The sequence below is a fragment of the Oryctolagus cuniculus genome, chromosome 10 (assembly GCF_964237555.1).
Source record: "Oryctolagus cuniculus chromosome 10, mOryCun1.1, whole genome shotgun sequence".
Taxonomy (NCBI): domain Eukaryota; kingdom Metazoa; phylum Chordata; class Mammalia; order Lagomorpha; family Leporidae; genus Oryctolagus; species Oryctolagus cuniculus.
Genome location: NC_091441.1, coordinates 52,575,265 through 52,595,059, shown reverse-complemented (window position 1 = coordinate 52,595,059; position 19,795 = coordinate 52,575,265). Strand labels below are relative to the sequence as shown.

Below are 19,795 nucleotides of genomic sequence, written 5' to 3'. Positions count from 1 at the left end.
TTGGGATATGTGTAGATTTATACACAGAGATTGCAGAAATGATTTATTGTACACAGCATTTGCAGGGGCCTCATGTTCATCAAGAATTTCATATATACATATGTCATCTGCTCTTCATTTTAACTTTATAAAGTAGGTAAAGTCTGTATTGTGTTCACTTTCTCCATGAAGGAACTGACACTTAGGATGGCCTAGCTAAGATCACATTGTAACTCACTGCTTTCTAAGTACAATCTTTTCTTCTACTATATTGTGCTCCCTACCCTTAAAACTCCTCAGTGCCATAGCAGCAGTTTCTCTGGAACAAAGAATTTATAGAGTCAAAGGCCTGCTTATGGAATATAATGTTCTACTCAATAAATTATTTGCCTTGATAGGAAGGATTTCACCTGCTACTCACTCACCTTACAGTGTGGACTGTAGATGATGTTACATACCTATGAGTTGCTAACATTCTATTTATGTGTGTGGATCTAAGAAACTGCATCACCACTGAGTTCTTAGAGAAACGTTTTCTTCCATGTTTTCCATGTTTGAAGCACTAAGTAAGTTTCAATTATTTGCAAGTGTTTATGAAGAACTTACAATACACAAGTAACTCCTCTGAGAACCATGAGGATACACCCCAAATGGCCTCCCTCTCCCACTGTGAGCTCCTCCTCCATCACCTTCTCCTTGCTCACTGGGCTCCACACCGGCCACTGCTGTTGCTTCTGTGTGCAGGCAATGCTCCCACCCTTGGCCTTGGGCTTTAGCCATTGCCTCCAATTTGTTTGTCTTCGTCCACATATTCAGAAAGCCAAGTCTTGCCAGGTTACTTCTTGTCTCCCTCAACTACCTTACAATTGCTCTAATACTTTTATGATAGTACATATACTATTGTACTTTATATTTACTGTGTGTGTGTGTGTGTGTGTGTGTAAAAACTCTTCCTAAGTTATAAGACTTCAGAGGGCCAGACTGGGAAGACAGACATATATCCAAATACCTATATCAGTATAAAGAAACTCCTCTTTACTGCTGCTCCTCCGCACGCGGAGGAGCCGCACCGGACCGGACGCTTGTTGTTCCCTTTTTTTACAAGTCCTTTCTATAGTAAAGTAAGAATAAGTAAACAGCAAACTCCCAAAGCAAGAATGAGTAGAGAGAAGTGAGAAAGAACGAAGTAACGAACTTCCCCGCGAACTCCCCAACGCACTCTCCAACCAACCCACACCACCATGCCGTCTCTCTCCTCCTATATAGTCCTCTCCACCAATCCGTGCTCTGCTACCCACACGCCAAGCGCGCCGCTCTCCTCCAATCAGGAGCGGCTCTTGCAGCTTATCAAGTTGGTAAGGGGCAGCTGAGTAGAAGCTGTACGCTCCTCTCCCAGCGCCACATTGTGGGAGAGCAGATGCATAGAATAAGTCTTAATTCCAGTAACAGTATAGTCGAGTTGCTCCCCACACTTTACAAACCTCATAGCCTAAAGTCTATTGCACAGCAGTAATTAATAAATCTGTTACCTTAAATTGGATACCAAATGACGAAAAGGATGTTAATGCTATATTTAAGGTGGACAGGTACCACCTTAAATATAAAGTGTAGATACTGCTCTAACAGTATCCACATGGAGAGAAAACTCACTGAGATGCTAATCTCTATAACACTTGACAAACTTACAACAATTAAAGAGGAGGTTTCAAACTCACAGCCTTTTGTAGGGACAAGTATAGGTAAAATTTTTAAAACACTGTACACTCATGGTGTTACCTTTATATTTATTTTCTATGTGTGATACTGACTGCACACTTACGGTGCTGATTATTTTGGTTTTTGTGATAAATGTTAAAAGTGTATAAAATGTATGTACACCTCAGGTAATATATAAAGAGTAACTATAAAAAACATATGTATGCCTGGTCCCTGGTTAAGCTTCCTATGTGGTCCTCCAAGATGATCCATTACAGAGTCAGCATTCCCCATGTTACCAATGAGGATAAATCTTTTCACATTTACTTCCTGCTTCCCCTGTGTGAAAAGCCCATTCATGTTAATTTCCCATTTTCTTATTTAGCGTTCCCCTGTTGATTTATGGCTGTTTCTTACATTTTTCGGAAACTCAGCTATATGTGTTCTATGCATGTTTTATCATCCCATAGCTTTTGTTTTCACTAGCTGTATGGTAAGTTTTGGTAAACAGAAGTTATTTTTAAGGTTATTTTTAATGAACACATCAATCATTGTACTTGTGATTTGCATGGTCTTGTTTAAGAAATTATTCCATAGCCTGAGGTCATAAAAAGTGTCTTGTATATTTTTTTCTAAAAGATATTTTCTTTCACACATTTTTGTATTTAAACCACCTGAAACTAATTCTTATACACATGAATAGGAAGAGATTTAAGTTTATCTGTATTTTCTCCAGTTCCTAATGAACTGACTACTCCATCTATTTTCCCACTGCTGTGCAAAGACAGCTCCAGCCTACAATGAGTTTCCATACATGTGATAGCTCTTTGTGAGGATTTGGTTCTGTGAATTCATATCACAATACTCATTACTACAGATTATAAGTTACCTTTCCTTCAAGACTAGTTATGCTATTTCTGACCACGTGGAATCTTCTCGTCAAGGTCCAAAAAATAAAAAACATAAACTATACCTATGTATATTTCAAAACTTGAAATTTTCATTGGAAGAGCATTAAATAATACAGATCAAAATAGGAATAACTGCAACTTTACAGTTCAAGTGTCGAGTCTTTCTAGGTATGAACAAGTTATAAATGGTCATTATTATTTAATATAGTTCTTTTAAAATATATTTCAATAATGTTTTATCATTTTCTCCATAAACATCTCACACATTTTATAAGATTTGTTCCTCAGAACCTATTATTTTATGCCTATCATAAATACAAGTGTATTCAGAAGTTGTATTTTTCGGTTTTGCTAGTGAATAAAAATCAAATGAACTTAAGTGAATTTATTGGCACCTAACAACTATGTTAAAGCTTTATTGCAATAATGCACCTTTAGATTCTTTGAATATTGCTTTATATGCACATATAACCTATTTATAACAAACAGTTTAAGTTATTTCTTTTCAGGTGAGGTCACCTGGAAAATTTTATTAGGATTTCAGTTATAAAATAAGAATTTCATTAAAATTTCTCCACTTTGCATGATGTTTGATGAAGATAATATCTTAAGTAACTTTTATTAGGATAAGGAAATTCCTGCCAATTTCTAGATCAGCATTCTTTTTTAATCATGAAAATATTCTGAATTCAGGTCTTATACAACTGTTGAGAGATAAATTTATCTCCTTTAATCTGCTAATGTGACAAACTCATTTCATGAGATTGAACCCACCTTGCATTCTTATGATCAGTTTTTAAATCATAATAAACAATAGTAGACTTAGTTTATTAATATTTTGTTTAATTTTTTAAAATATAAAAGCCTGAGTAACATTGCCCTATATGTTTCTTTTTCATCATTTTTTTGACTGGATTTTTTTTTATTTTTTTGACAGGCAGAGTGGACAGTGAGAGAGAGAGACAGAGAGAAAGGTCTTCCTTTGCCGTTGGTTCACCCTCCAATGGCCGCCACAGCTGGCGCACTGCAGCCGGTGCACCGCGCTGATCCGATGGCAGGAGCCAGGTACTTATCCTGGTCTCCCATGGGGTGCAGGGCCCACGCACTTGGGCCATCCTCCACTGCACTCCTGGGCCACAGCAGAGAGCTGGACTGGAAGAGGGGCAACCAGGACAGAATCCGGCGCCCCAACCGGAACTAGAACCCGGTGTGCCGGCGCCGCAAGGCGGAGGATTAGCCTATTGAGCCATGGCGCCGGCTTGACTGGATTTGATAACAAGATTATGTAAGATATATTCAAGAAGCGTTCTTGGCTGGCGCCGCGGCTCACTAGGCTAATCCTCTGTCTGCGGCACTGGCACCCCGGGTTCTAGTCCCAGTTGGGGCGCCAGATTCTGTCCTGGTTGCTCCTCTTCCAGTCCAGCTCTCTGCTGTGGCCTGGGAGTGAAGTGGAGGATGGCCCAAGTCCTTGGGCCCTGCACCCGCATGGGAGACCAGGAGAAGCACCTGGCTCCTGGCTTCGGATCAGAGCGGCACGCCGGCAACAATGAGCTGGCCGTAGCGGCCACTTGGGGGGTGAACCAACAGAAAAAGGAAGACCTTTCTCTCTGTAGCTCTCTCTCACTAACTCTGCCTGTCAAAAAAAAAAAAAAAAAAAAAAAAAAAAGAGAGAGAGAGAGAAGTGTTCTTGAATTTATGTGCATGTATAGATTCAGGAGAACTCATTTGAATGCGATCTGGGCCGTTTATTTTCTTTGTGAGAGCACTCTCCACAATTTATTAAATCTTTAAAGTTTAGGGAATCACTATACTTTGTTTTTCTTGAGTCAGTTTGGTAAGTTATTTTATTCTAAAACTGTCAATGTATAATTGGAATTCTCCAGCTGGTAGCATAAAGGTATTCAGAGCATGCTCTAATTCCTTATCTTGTGCATTTGGCATTTTCATAAAATTTCACTTGAGAAATTACATATAATAAAATGCAATAATCTTAAGTGTTTTCAAATTGTACTTATGCATGCCTCAGTATAACCAACTTAGAGAGCAAGACCTGAACACCCACAACATAGAACCCCCCTGCTACCCTCTCCCAGGTGGCACTATCCCAGATGGAACCACTCTATCATTGGTACTTTTGCCTGTGCTTAAACTTCAAATGAACAGGGTCACAACATGTGTGTGTTTAGTTCATTTTTTAACACTATATATGTGTGTCATCCAGGTTAGTGTATTAGCAATAGCTCATTCTTCTTTATTGCTGAATAGTATTACATTGTATGCCATTACATAAATATACTTACTCATTCTATTTTCACTAAAATTTTGGTTGTATACAAAGTTACTCTGAATTTTCTTATTCATAATTTGTGGTAAACGTATACACTCATTTCTCTAAGATATAAACCTAGGTGGAAAACTGACAGGCATAAAAAAGGCTGGCAGTTAGCTTTATATATGCTGTTCAGAAGTTCTAAAAAATTATACTCCCACTACTCAAGTAAGAGTTCCAGATGCTCTTCATTCTCTCAAAAAATCTTTGCCCTTTTTATTATAGTAATTTTTATATGTGTGGTAGTTCTTCTATATCTTTTAAACCTCTACACCTACGAAGTTAAGGTTCTCCTTTTCGCTATTAATATTATTTATTTCTCATTCTGTTTTTACTAATCAATCTCATCAGAGGTTTGTAATTTTGTTAGTCTTTTCAAAAAACCATTTTTTTACTTGATTGTTTCTTTGTTTTCTATTCCGTTTCTTTTTACTCTTGGATTTATTGTTTCCTTTCCTTCTACCTTTTATGGACTTTTTAAAAATTCTATCCCTAATATCTTAAGGTTGATGGTTACCTATTGGTAGTGTGCTTTTCCTACTTTCTAAAATATATTTTATTTTCTAATAACTTTACTTCTATGGAATGCTTTAGTTAATAGCTCACACATTTGGGAATCTAATTCTATTTCAGATCTAAGCATTTTCAATTTCTACTTTTGGGCCCTCTTTATTCCATGCATGTTTTTTACTTTATAATTAAGAAAGTTTTTTAAAGGATACACTTCTCATTGATTATTTATCTGTATTATGGCCAGAGAATTCCATTTGTTTGATTCCCAATTTTTAAATTTGTTGAGACTTGGTTTGTGATAGGAAGAGAATGAAAGAGGCCGGATGAGATTTAGAGTAAGATCAGGCTGGGAGAAGGGATGCAGAGACGCAAATAGAAATTACAGAAGAATCAATAGCACCCAGTGAGTGATTTGACTCAACAGCTCAGGATTGGAAACACAATGTTTCAGACTAGAATGATCAGGAGAAAGATGAACACTGACCAAAATTGGGGGGGGGGGGGGGAACTATGGTTTGTTTTGATTAAAGGGCTGGCAGAATATCCAACTGGCACTGTCAAAGGGGAACTGAAAGGCTAAGACTGACATCATTTAATCTACATGTCTGCACCTCCTGCTGCAGCACGGAAAATGGGATGGAATCAGAGGTTGAAAATTGAAACTTGACATTTTGTTCATCTGTATAGGATGATAATTAGGTAACAGGAAAAGGCAGGTGAGGAGAAGAGAAAGGCAGATTAAGAACAAAACCTTTAGGAACATGCATATTTAAATGGTGACAACTGTGAAATGGTTTTAAAAAGTATTAATAATGGGAACTGGCCATTTAAGCTATTTTAAAGGCTTTGGCAAGCTTCGCAGACTGAGGCTGTTGAAGCTCTAGGACGACAAAGCAAATGTAACAGACACTATATCTACATCATGTGGTAGGTGAAGCAATACAGCGAGAGATCCAGAATGAAGCTTCCAGCTTCTTTCATTTTTCAAACGATTCTTGAGAAGATATTTACTTATCTCCATTTTGACACAACTTCAGCCAAAAATGTAAACAACTCTTCCTTGAGGGAGTTCTGTGGCTAGACAGCATGATTCCAAACTTTTCTGGCTTAGTACCTAAAGGATAAATATTATGTGCAATCCAAGGTTGCAAAAGATTGCAATTTTTAAAATTCCGTATGTTTTAAAAAAGACAATGTAACCATATGGAGAGCATCAGTGAGAAGTCTAGAACTAGAGCTAAGGACGGACAATCTGGGCGGGGTGGGGGGGCTTCTGCACGTAGAGTAATGATCAGTAAAAGGTGATCAAGCGGCTGCGGACAAAGACCAGACACGAGGCAACTGCTTGCATGTTCCACACCCAGATGCTGGTGTCACTCAGTTCTAACACTTTGCACATGCCGCTGTTCCTCTCTGATCTAATACTCTGTAGATGCCAGACCAATACTGTACACAAATATAAATCTGAACAGCAGACTGGAAGTTGGCAAAGTCGTTCAGTCTATTTCAAGAACATCCTGACTGCTATAAATCTATTTGGTCATGTAAATTATCTACTGAATTTTAAAATGCTACTTATTTAGAGGAATCTTAAGCAGTTTACTCCTGCTCTTTGAGTATTTAACTTAGCAAAACTCAGTAGCAGGAACTGGAAACACACACAAAGATTTTTGTAACTTCATATTGTTTTCACCTCATGCAAGACAATGCAAAAGCAAACTCCAGAACTTGAGTAGGTTCTGAACCGTCACCATCTATATGTTCACCCAGTAAAATGGTTCCATGAAAGAACCCTGAAGACAGAACACTAACTCAAAGACACTTAAAACAGAACTTTACATCAGAGATGAATTCTTGAATTTTTTTTTTTTTTTTTTTTTTTTTGACAGGCAGAGTGGACAGTGAGAGAGAGAGACAGAGAGAAAGGTCTTCCTTTGCCGTTGGTTCACCCTCCAATGGCCGCCGCGGCCGGCGCGCTGCGGCCGGCACACCGCGCTGATCCGATGGCAGGAGCCAGGAGCCAGGTGCTTTTCCTGGTCTCCCATGGGGTGCAGGGCCCAAGCACCTGGGCCATCCTCCACTGCACTCCTGGGCCACAGCAGAGAGCTGGCCTGGAAGAGGGGCAACCGGGACAGAATCTGGCGCCCCAACCGGGACTAGAACCCGGTGTGCCGGCGCCGCTAGGCGGAGGATTAGCCTAGTGAGCCGCGGCGCCGGCCCGAATTCTTGAATTGTTAGCAACAAGAAGCCTTCAGCTTATTTTAATACTTTTAGATCAACTTTAACTTTAAAGCATCAAAGAATTCTGTATTAGACCTGCAAATATGAGGGAAATTTTTTCCCAAAAAGTTCATAGAAAATAGAATCAACAGATTATCTGGTACAAAAAAATCTGAAATCCATGCATAATTTCTTCGTATTACACATTTTCTAAGAACTTTTTTGAAGACCCCCTCATAAGATAGAATATACACTGTTATATTACTTCTTTGAACTTCTTAACTATATTCATTTATTCAGTTGATGTTTACTGAGCACTTATGATAACTTGATGGGTGATCCAAGATGAAAAGGGAGAAAAAGGAAATAAACAAGTAATGACAATTTAAAAAAAAATCCTGAGGAAGAGACCAACATCAATCAGATCTGCAGGGGGCCCACCTGACAGGCGGGAAGGAGGTTATGGAGCAGGGAGGCCGGTGGGGAAGAGCATCCCAGGTGAGGTGGCAGCACGCAGCGGTCAAAGTGGGCCCCTGATCAGGAAGGGGCACCATGCACGACAAAGAGTTCCTGGAGGAAGTGGGAACAGATTTACACAGCCAGATTGTGGCTGTGCTCACAAGCTGATGAGGTGCTGGGATTTATTTGAGGAAATGGGAAGCCACTGAGGACCGTTAAGTGACATCATTTAATTTGCATGTCTACACTTCCAACTGCAGCATGAAGAAGCCACTGGAAGCGGGCAGAAGACGAAGGGGGGAGTCCATTAGGAGGAGACTGCAGTATCAAGGAAGTGATCGCAGCCTGGACTAAGAAGATGGCTTTGGAGGTACAAAGAACTGGATGAGATCTATGAAGGCACTTGTAGGAGATGGAATGAACAGCACTTAGGAACGGATTGAATTCCCAGGTTTCTTGCATGAGTAATTGGATACAGGGTGGCTCCTTTTACAAAAATGATGTAAATTTGGCAGAACAGGTTTCAGGAGAGAGAATCAAGTTTAATGTGTACTCATGATACTTCAGGTGTCTGAGAGATACAAGCAGAAAAGGCAGGCTCTTTGGAGAACATAGTAATTGAAATGAAAATGAGATTCAGGGGAGAAATATAGACTAGCACAGGAATAGTCACAGGCACATGAGTGGATGAACTGCCTACTGAGAGAGCAGACAAAGAAGGAAAAGAAGACCAAGGGTAAGCTTCAGAGAAGTCTCACTCTTTTGAAAATGATTTATTTATTTGAAAGTCAGAGTTATGGAGAGAAAGGGAGAGAGACACAGAGAGAGGGAGATCTTCTATCCACTGGCACACTCCCCAAATGGCTGCAAAGGCAGGGGCTGGGACAGGCCAAAGCCAGGAGCCAGTAGCTTCTTCCAGATCTCCCACATGAGTGGCAGGGAAACAAGCCCTTGGGCCATCTCCTCTGCCATTTTTCCCAGGCCATTGGCAGGAAGCTAGATAGGAAGTGGAGCAGCTAGGACAGGAACCTGCGCCCATATAGAATGCTGGCATTGCAGGGGGCAGTTTTACCTGCTACACTACAATGCTGGCACCAGTCCTACACTTTTAGAACAGGCACAGGAGGAAAAGCCACTACAAGCAGAACCAGGAAGAAAGCCAGGGGAGGGAATGTCATGAAATAGGGATATGTCAAGGTTAAGAGCTGCCACTCAGGGCCAGTGCTATGGCATATAGTAGGTTAATCCTCTGCCTGCAGTGCTGACATCCTATATAGGCATTGGTTCGTGTCCTGGCTGCTCTCCTTCCAATCCATCTCTCTGCTAATGTGCCTAGGAAAGCAGAGGAAGATGACCCGAGTGCTTGGGCCCCTGCCACCCACATGGGAGACCTGGAAGAAGCTCCTGTCTCCTGGCTTTGGATCAGCACAGCTCCGTACATTGTGGCCATTTGGGGAGTGAACCAGCAGGTAAGACCTTTCTCTTTGTCTCTGTCTATAATTCTGCCTCTCAAATAAATAAATTTATAAAAAAAAATTAAAGAGAGCTGTCCCTCTACCTAATGCAATAGAGAACATGAAAACAGAATGGATTTCTCTCCAACCCAGAGACTATTGGCAGCCTTGGCTGTTGCAATTTCAATTTCTTTGGGGAAGGAGGCCCTGAGATAGAATGGAATCAAAGAGCAGACTGGCTCACAGGGTCTACGACAGAACTCCAAGGACCTTATAGTCTGTCATAGTAAAGTGACAGAAGCAGACCACTCTTTGCAGCGAATGGCTAAAGAAGACAAAAGCAATACCAAGAGGATTTTGTGAAATGCACAGGGCTTAGACATCAGCCAGAGGAAAGCCCAGTGGGATTATGAAACGAGAACTTTGAATCTGGAGTTAGAGACCTGGATTCTCACCTCTTGTCTGCAACTTACTGGCGGTGTGCTCTCAGCAAATCTAAGTTTATCTGGGCCTGTTTCCTTGTCTGTAGAATAAGGTGGCTCATCAGATCATGTCCACTGTCCCTTCTAGTTTTGATTCAATGGTATTGCACATGCATCTCACAAATGAAGATAATGGTAACCCTTGTAAGAACAATTTCAACAGACTCGGGGACAGGGTTGACGGTATGAGTTACGCTATGAATAAATAACCCCTTGCAGAGACCTTGCCATACAGGAAAAAGAAAAGTAGAAAGACACATCCTTCCAATGCCTATCATAGAACTTCAAAGTCACAAAGCAACACACTGAGGTCCAGATGGGCAGTACCTGACCAGATAGCCAGGCCAGACTCAATAAATTCCAGAAGAATTAACATTCATTCAACACACTGTAAACGCTGCTAACTCTGCAAGGTGCTGCATGTGCAGAAAAATCTAGATGGGCATTGTTCTTTTCTGTCTCAAATTAACTCTACCATTTACAGAATCATTGTAGTTCATGTGCAAATGCATATCAGACTCAAGCTTTGAGGAGAAGGTAAAGGAAGAGGTTTCTAACATAGTGTGTTTAAAACAAAGTGCCCAGATGAATAATTATAGCATTTTAGCAAAAACAAAGTATTTTTTTACAAATTCTGAAACCATTAAGCAGAGGATATGGGGTTCAAATTCAGATCCTCTGTCTTCAGTGACAGCTGAAGTGACAGCTACCTACAGTTATCCTTCTTTGAGTGTCACATGCTTTGTCTTTCATTTTTGGATTGTATGATTTTATATAGTACTTATCCTTCCCTAGATTTATATTTAAATTTAAATCCCTTTTAATTAGGTAATCTAGTCTCAATCCAATTAATTTCTTTTTCAGTCTCCGAAAGATGTGTGTGAGTGTCTACGAGTATCTTTATGTGATCCTAAGTCACATTCTGAAAAAAACCAAACCTGCTCATGACAATATCTGTGGGCCCAGACTTCATTGCCTCCTGTAGCCTGCTTTTCTCCTCTGGAGTCTCGTCCTCATCTAGAAGAGATGAAGATAGCACCTGCACCACCAAGCACTTCAATTCCAACCCAGGACACCGAAGCTAACAGACACACAAATCCCACGTCCTTTACTGGATAAAATTTATTCCTCCATAATATCCCTGTCTTTCGGCAAAGACTTACATAATGTTAACAAATAACTATTTACTATCTTTTTCTTGTTGACATTATTTCCAGACTTCCTTTTGTAAAACTCTTTTTGTGTTTAGATAATCTTCTATGTCTGTCCAGAGAACACGGCCTGATGTACGTTTTTCACTGCACAAGCTACCATACAAAGTTCTATGATTAAAATGCTTTGATGAATGTTTAAAAATGGTGATGGGAATGACGATGAAAATGTTGAACAAATTAGTTTTGAGATGTGAAGGAAATGTTTACAATGGATTCCTGATATCTGGTCAATTCAGAAAATCAGACATCACTGCACGCTATTAGCAATCAAGTTTAACAGTGGAGTCCCTTCCACCCAAAGAGTCATTTTTGACCCTTAGTAGGTAGGTGTTTCAAGAACATGATTGCAAGCTTTAAACAAGGATTTCTTCTAACATATTAAATACTATCCTATATAACTGCAGGACACAGATAAGCTTCTAATTATCATTAAGATTTTAGGTATAATTAAGGACTTGACTATGCCTGAAGGATAAATTCTCCTAATCAAGTCACTCTAACCAAATTAACGTGTAAATACTATTCATATATGCTCATTCATTTCTGAGATATTCTGTCTGAAACGGTATTGTCATATATAGCAATTTATAAGAATCAGGAAATGTAAACCATGAACAGATAAGACAAAATATATGTTTGTTCATGAACAATCAGCTAAGAAATGAACAGTCAAGTTTTGCTTGATTTTAAGTACACAAACAGCACCACAATCACACACACACACACACACACAAATGCATTCATCATAATCTACCCTTACACAATATCAAATCAAACATGAATATACAAACTCCTTTAGGTATCTTAAGTACTAAAAATATTTTTTAAAATAAAGGCAAATTTTCTTGGTAAACATTTTAATAACTTTCACTCAAAACAGTTAAAAGTTAAAGGCATTTTGGTGACAAATGAAGACATTTGATTAGGGGCCTCTTACAGATGAAATTCTGGACTTATCTAATTTCTTCTGCTAATTCAGTTCATTGCCTAAGCTAATGATGTTATGGCTAAATAGAAAAATGTCTTTATTCTTAGAAGATGTCACGATATCTGCAACTTACTTTCATGTGGCTCAAGTTGATTTAAAAAAAAAATGGACTGCAGAGAGAAAGGAATGCAACAAAATGTTCCTTTATGGCCAATCTGGGAAATAAATATACAAACACACATTCATGTTCATTGTCTTCTTCCTTGAACTCTTGTATAGGCTTAAATATTAGGATAAACAATTCATGTTCCATGATCATAACTACAAATAACTGTATTTGGTCCAATTCATAAGCTCTGAGCCATGATCAAAACTATGTTCTCCTAGCTGTCTTCATCACTTGAAAGCATTCCATTTATTTAAATGAGAGAGAAGCACAGATTTACTCGGGGAGGGGAGAAGGGAAGGCGGCTTCCAAGTTTGGGAGTGTGCCTGTCACACAGATGCACAGTTCGCGGGGCCGGGCTCTGGATCAGTGTGCCCCCCTTGCAGCTGCCTGATGGCTATCTGCGGAGAGACGCAGGGGGCCTCCAGGAGGGTGTGCGTGCAGAGACAAGATAAGGAAAATGCAGTCACCCCAAACTGAAGGGAGAAGGGGCTCCCTGGGGTTTTCATTTGGACGGATCTCTAGATAGGGGCAGGTAGGGAAGTGGGAAGAGCTATCAGAAGCCAGGTGATAAAGCATAAAGAAATCATATGAAAATGAGCTGTCCCCTGCACCATGCCTAGGAATGATGAGCTTGCTTCTGCACTCACCGTGGCAAAGACAACATGAAACCACCATGCTCTGGAACTGAGGTGGGGGAGGGATAATTGGGAAACCTGAGAATGAAGACTTGGGGAGCGTGCTTTTAAACACTCTAATGGGCATGTGGTGCTTAATAAACACAGTGGCTTTTAAAAAATCCTGTGGTGAGAAAATATTTTCCTCACTATCCAGAAGACAAAGGACAACAATTGAGTGTTGACAGCACAGTGCTGAAAAGCCACCCCTACCCCATTTGTTATCCACAAAAATCTCTCGATAGATAGATAGATAGATGGATAGATAGATAGATAGATATTCTTTTGAATTTACTCGGAGCCAGCATGTTGGCTCATGCACTCTTACTCCGGTGTCATTATCTGCCTGCCATACACACAAGTCATAGCTGGGGATTGCAATTTGCGGTGAGGCGATGCTGAGATTCCAGATCTCAGTGGTGTTGGCATGAGTGCTGGTCTCCTCAGTCATAGAGAAGACAATATCCTAGGGAGACTGGAATTAGTCCTATTTTGCACCATTCAAGCCAAAATGCTGCTTATCAAGAAGCAAGTAATTGCTAGCTAATGGCTACAGGGGAAGGGGGAAAAAAAAAAACATTGCATTTCAAACTAAGCATCTCTTGGCACTTGCCAAGAGATGGGGCTGTGGAAAGTGACAACTTAAAGCGGGGACAGTTGCTTGTGGAGGTTAAATAGCAAATGTGCAAAAGGCGAGTTACCTCATCCGACTGGGAGGGGCTGATTCTGGGCATGGGCGACACTTGCGGGGTTTTCAGCTGCGTGCTGTTGCTCTCTGGCACGAGCTCGCGGTGCACGGTTTGGATGTGGTTCTGGAGTTCGCTTTCAGACTCAAACTTCACATTGCAGCTCGAGCAGCGCGTCTTCAGTCCCCCCACCTTGCCTTTCCCCTCCATGGCACTCAGAGTCTCACTCTGGCCCAAGCCTGGTCTATTCGTGCTGGGAGGGACGTTGATGCCCGGGCTACTGCTCTTACTGAGATTCACGCAGCCAGCACACAGACCATATGGCAGGCCGTTGATGTCAAGTTTCACCAGATCTTGCTTGGAACGGAACTCTTTCAGGCAAGATGCGCACTTGTACAGTTTCTGGACGTGCTGGCCACGCCCCGTGGCCTGCACCGTGGACCCATTCCCGGTCTTCTGCATGTGGAATGTCCCGTGGATTTTGAGTTCCAAGGTGGAGGTCACCGTCTGCATGCACACCACGCAGCGAAATCCCGTCAGGGAATTCCGCAGGTCAGGGTGCATTTGGCAATGCTCTAGAAACTCCTCTTCGCTCTGCAGCGGCATCTTGCAGATTCGGCAGTTTCCAGTATCGAGGCTCTTACTGTGTGTGACTTTGTGTTCGGTGAGAGTTAAAAGGGAGGGAAAGCGCTCGCCGCAGATTGGGCACATGTAGTGTTTGACGGGGCCCAGGTGGGTCTGCATGTGTTCACGGAGGCCGTTTTCGGAGAAGAAGGTTCGAGAGCACACGTTGCACTTGTAATTCCCTTTAATGAGCTCGGCTTTCTTCTTCACGATGGCGCTCTCCCCGGGCCTGATGTTGTGGTCTCGCAGCTGGTGATTCTGCAGCAGCGTCTCCATGGTGTAGGCTGCCCCGCAGATGTCACACCCGTACATGGGCTCCGAGGTGTCCACATCTTCCTCGCTGCCGTCATGGCTGTTGTGTGACTCCTGGCTGTTGGTGAGCAAGGTCTGCAGCTCCACTTCCTCCTTCTGCACTTGCTCGGATGCTCCGTTCGTCCCACAGTTGGGCGTCTTGGTTTCAAACACGCAATGCTTCTCCCGCAAGTGCTTCTCTAGCAAGATGATGGCGTGGAAGGCCTTACTGCAGAACTTGCAGTTGTACTTCTTGCTGTGGGTGGTGATGTGGCACTGGAGCTCCACCTCGGTGCCGAAGGACTCCCCGCAGAAGATGCACTTGTGCACCTTGCCTTGGTTTTCCAGGTGGTTGTGCTTCACGTGCAGCTGCAAGTCGGTCTCGTTGCGGAAGTCCCAGTTGCAGGACGTGCACCGGTAGACCTTCTTCTCATTACTGTGCTTCACGGCCAAGTGCAGCTGGATGGAGACCTTGGAGTCAAAGACCTCTTGGCAGAGGGTGCAGCGGAAGAAGACAAAGGTGTGCATGTCCAGCAGGTGTTTCTGGAGGTCGTCCACGGAGGTGAACTGCTTGTCACAGCTCTCGCAGATGTAATAGGTCGATGTGATCATGAAGTGAATGGTAACGTGCTTCAGCAGGGACTCCTGGTTGGGGAACTCCTTGTTGCACTGAGGACAGGTCAACTTCGGAAGCACGGTGTCAAGATGAGTCTTTAGGTGAGTCTGAAAGCTGTCCAGGGACGTGTACTTAGCACCACACTGATTGCAGATGTACTCTCCAGCCGGGCGCGCAGAGGCACCTCCAACTGCCTGCATCATCTTAAGAGACGTCTGCTCGATGGCCACAGGAGACAATGGGCTCAAGGCCCGGGATTTCTTCCCATTGTGAATATAATTCAGGGCCAAGGGAATGTTTTTATGGTTCTCTTTGATATGCTTGTTCAGTTTCAGAACACTGTTGAAGATCGGCGAATTAGTACAATAGGAACAAGAATAGACTTCTACTACTGGTTCTTTGGGCGTCCCAAGCACTGGAGACCCAAACCGTGAGCCGCTGAGGTCACAATGGACCTGTCTTATGTGCTCTTCCAGGGAAGAGTCCGTGAGAAAGCCCATGTAGCAATGGGGGCAAAAGAACGCATTGCTATCCTTAGCGGCGGGGTTTGCAAATCCGTGAGAACAGCGGATGTGCTCCTGAAGCGTGTTGAGGTCATTGACGACTTCAGAACAGAAGTTGCACTGGTAGACGAGGGCAGGCATGGCAGAAACAATCAGACCTGGGTCCTGAGCTTCATGCACTTGCTTAAGATGTTCATTTAGGTTATAGAGGGAGGGCAACACCTCCAAGCAATACTGACAGATATGGGCCTGTTCTGGCTTATCCAAATGCATAGTTTTCAGGTGAATCTGCAAGACTGCAAGACTCGAAAATAACTGCTTGTTGCAGTAAATACAGCTGTAGGTAACTTTTGCTTGTTTACTCGAGGGGCCGGTCATGTCAGGGGTTTGTTGAGCAGCCCGCTTCCTCCCTCGACTCTTTGGGATGGGGGGCGCGGCTTCCACCATGGTAGAGCTGTCCACTGAGAGGTTGGAGTCCGGAGTCGTGCTGGACACGGAGGTGTAGCCCACGGTGACCAGGGAAGGGCTGTTGCTGTGATTGCAGGACTCTGGTTGCTGGTGACTGTCCATGTGGCTGTACAGTTCCTCCACCGTGTGGAAACTCTCCGAACAAATGCTGCAGGAGTTCTTCTTCTCCGCCCCGTGCACCTGCTCCATGTGGTTCACAAGGGAGGTCTCCTCCACAAAGAGCTCGTGGCAGTAGACGCACTGCAGGGCGGCGCGGTCCTCATTCGGGGAGCATTCTGGGTGGCACTCGGCAATGTGCTTCTGGAGGTCTTCCGGGAAGTCGAAGCCTTCCTCACACTGACTGCACTTCTGAGTGTCCTTCAGCTTCCAGTCCTCCATCCTGGAGCCGGCCTGGGAGCCGTCCTTGTTCCGCTCGTGAACCTGCATGTGTCCGTGTAAGGAACTAGAGGACAGGAACCCCCGGCGGCAAATGGCACATTTATATGGCTTGTTGGATGTGTGAGTCTTTAAGTGGATCTTCAAGTGATCACTTCTGGAGAACGCAGCATCGCACTCGCTGCAGTGGTACTTCTTGTCCCCCGTGTGCAGTTTTATATGGCGGTCTCGGCTCCGCTTGTGTTTGAACAGCCTACTGCAGTAGGTGCACTTGAAAGGCAGTTTGTCACTGTGACTCTGCTCATGGTGCTTTAGGTAGCTGAGGCGGCTGAACGACTTGTCACAGAACTGACACGGGTACGGCAGGCCAGGGCCACCTTCTTCCTCTCCAAAGTCGCAACCTTCTCCATGGCTGGGGGAAGTCTGGTCCTTGCTGGACGGTGAGGAAGCCGGCCAAGAGCAAGTGGGATCATCTTCAACATCCACTCCATCTGCAACAAGAAGCAAAGGGACATCTCACTTTATGCACTGAGACATCAAGAGTGAGTCTACTCTACCATTTCAGTCCGCATGTGCTTGGATTGGTTGGATGACCTTGAACCTTTCTGCAAAAAATAAAATAAAGCAGAAGAGAAAATATCTGAGTGAGATGTTTTCAAATCTGAGCTCAGAGCTTTTATTCTAGACTTACTCTTCACTGGGTTGTAAAATACAAAAATATATTAGATAAGTCTATATCTAAATTACCCTTTTATTACTTTTTATCATTCTTCCTTAGAAGCAAGGTATATATTACACATTGACAATTTTATTAAAATGCAGATTTTAATATATTTAATGTTTCTTTTGTATTCATTCTAAAATGATTTGCATATTATGTGAGCATCTGAAGAACCAAATGAAAAGAGGAAATATTACAGGAATGATTTAAAATTAATGCAGTCAACCCAGATGTCTAATATTTAATAAAAAATTCCCTCTGCATTTTGCTTGTTTTTATATAAAAAGGCAATTCTGAAGACCAAAATCTTTTATGGGGTTCTTATTGATACAGACCTTATTGCTTTCAGCAAAAAAATATTAAAAAGTAAGCACATGAAAGAAGACAGAAAACACAATAATAATTACGTCTTGTGTAATGAAAGACAACCAGGATTTCTTCAATAACTGAAAGATTCGAATACCATAGGCCAGAAAATGGCTTATTAAATGTTAGAAGGGTACTGCTGGATATTACATGTAGCCAGGATCAGCCAGGATCAAGAAAAAATGAGAGTTTCACAAGGGCCAGATTTTAATAGTGTATTTTGTTTGGAAAGTTCAAGAGGTGGCCCACCATTTCTTCCTCTTGCAAAAGCCTCAGCAGCCTGAACTTCCTTAGCTAAACAGGACCTGCGCTTTGAGGTGAGCAGAGACAAAGCAACTTGTGAAAAACTGGAAACAGGAAAGGTGATAAATGATTATGGTAAATGCTGAAAGATTTATGAGTAACAAAGAAAAGACAAACAAGACTGTGAGCCAGAGAGAAACGTAGCAAGTTCTCCAGGAAGAAACTGCCGTACTTGAGGTGGTTTTCTAAAACCATGTTCTTAGCAAACGCGCAGTCTTACAACATCCAAGCAGAAAATAAGACTTTCTCCAAATGGGTTATGAAACCCGCTCCCCATCCCTCCATGCTCCCTGCCCCAAACATACCTACCAGCTTTTTTCTTTTTCCAATCTATCATTTCAGGATTGAAAGAAATTTTAAAAATTTTTCACTCTCCAAAAGAGCAAGATTTTTCACAAACTCAGATAGGTAAAGGCCACGGGTGGAGCTGGTTAGGATGAGGTTTCTGCTAGAATAATAGTTCCTAACAGCATTAAAATAGTCTAACCATGTTCACTCAGAAGATGAGCAAATAAGTTATTAAATTCTTCCAAGCTGAAGTTCTCTAGCCAGCCAACTGATTAGCATAAAAGTAGACTGGTGAGCATCATGAAATGAATTCCACGTCTGCCTTCTTTAAGGTAACAAGATTTTACTAGATTGTCAGCCTCTTTCTTATCCACAGGAAACAGATGAGGATCATTCCTTTCCTGCATCTAGAAACTGATGACAACACCATCTCACTATCAATGCCAGATGGCAGCCCTCTCACTCTGAGCAAACAACCAAACACCATTCCTGGACGTCTGCCCACCACAACAAAGCTCCGCCGTGCAAGGTGAAACCCGCACGATTCTGCCTCCTCATTTAGATGACTCCAGAACCCCACGTATTTCCTGCATAGGAAAGGGTCTGCCCGCCGTGGGTACGACTCCAGAACCCCACGTGTTTCCCACATTGTAAGGGTCTGACTGCCGTGGGTGTGATTTAGAGGGAACACATCCAGAAACATGCAGATCAGCTCCATTCACCTCCCCACACACAGAGAAACAATTCTAAAAAACTAAACCCCAGCCTCACTGAGGACCTGGTTTTCCCTCAGAAGTATTAAGTCATCCATAGTTGTTACCCTTCAAACCAATCAAAATTTCCAATATTTCTCCTAATTGAAAAAAAAAAACAGTTTATTAAATTGCTCAGCCTCCTAGATAAAATAAAACACATTTTACATTTCCCTTGCAGGCTTATATTCTGCTATTTCATTTTAAAATATTTTCAAACACATTACCTTCTTCATACATTTGGAACAAAGAGTGAATCAGAATTTGTCACACATCTAGACTGAAAAGAAGCCACTATTGAGCATGAAAATTTAGTAAGTGAATTTATTATTAAATGTGTAGATTGTGTCCAGGCATGATATATCATTATACCAAATGCATAAAGAATTATACAACGACGGGCCGAGAGTGTGCAAAATCTGATGCCAAGTTTCTATCAGGTTCTGTCTGTGGTCCAGGCCCGACTATACCTGTTACGTAACTGTTCTCTTAAGCTTGTAAATTTCAGTGTCATGTCAAGTGAGCTGAAGGCTAGGATCAAGTTTGTAACTAGGATTCAAGGGGGCTGCAAACCTTTTCTTCACTCTCCTGGCCCTGTCACTTGGCTTAGAACTGGGAAGACACAGAAGTCACCTGTGGCTTAGGGCTGATGGACAGAGGGGACCGAGCAGGGAAGTAAAAAGGTTGAGTAAGGAATGCCACTTTTGGAAAAACCTATAAACTTTTCCTGAAAGACTGATTTCTGTTGTAAAAACTAAATGGTTTAAAAAAAAAA

General features: G+C 42.2%; 1 protein-coding gene across 7 annotated transcripts in view; it reads right to left on the bottom strand.

Moving 5' to 3' along the window:
• The window catches only part of ZNF521 (zinc finger protein 521), a 297,436-nt gene that overhangs the window by 153,646 nt on the left and 123,995 nt on the right, over positions 1 to 19,795 (bottom strand). For all 7 annotated transcript variants that reach the window (XM_008261154.4, XM_017344089.3, XM_070050372.1 and 4 more), the window contains one exon: positions 13,729 to 17,081. In XM_008261154.4, the coding sequence (XP_008259376.2) occupies positions 13,729 to 17,081 (3,353 nt within the window). The remainder of the gene's footprint in view (positions 1 to 13,728; positions 17,082 to 19,795) is intronic.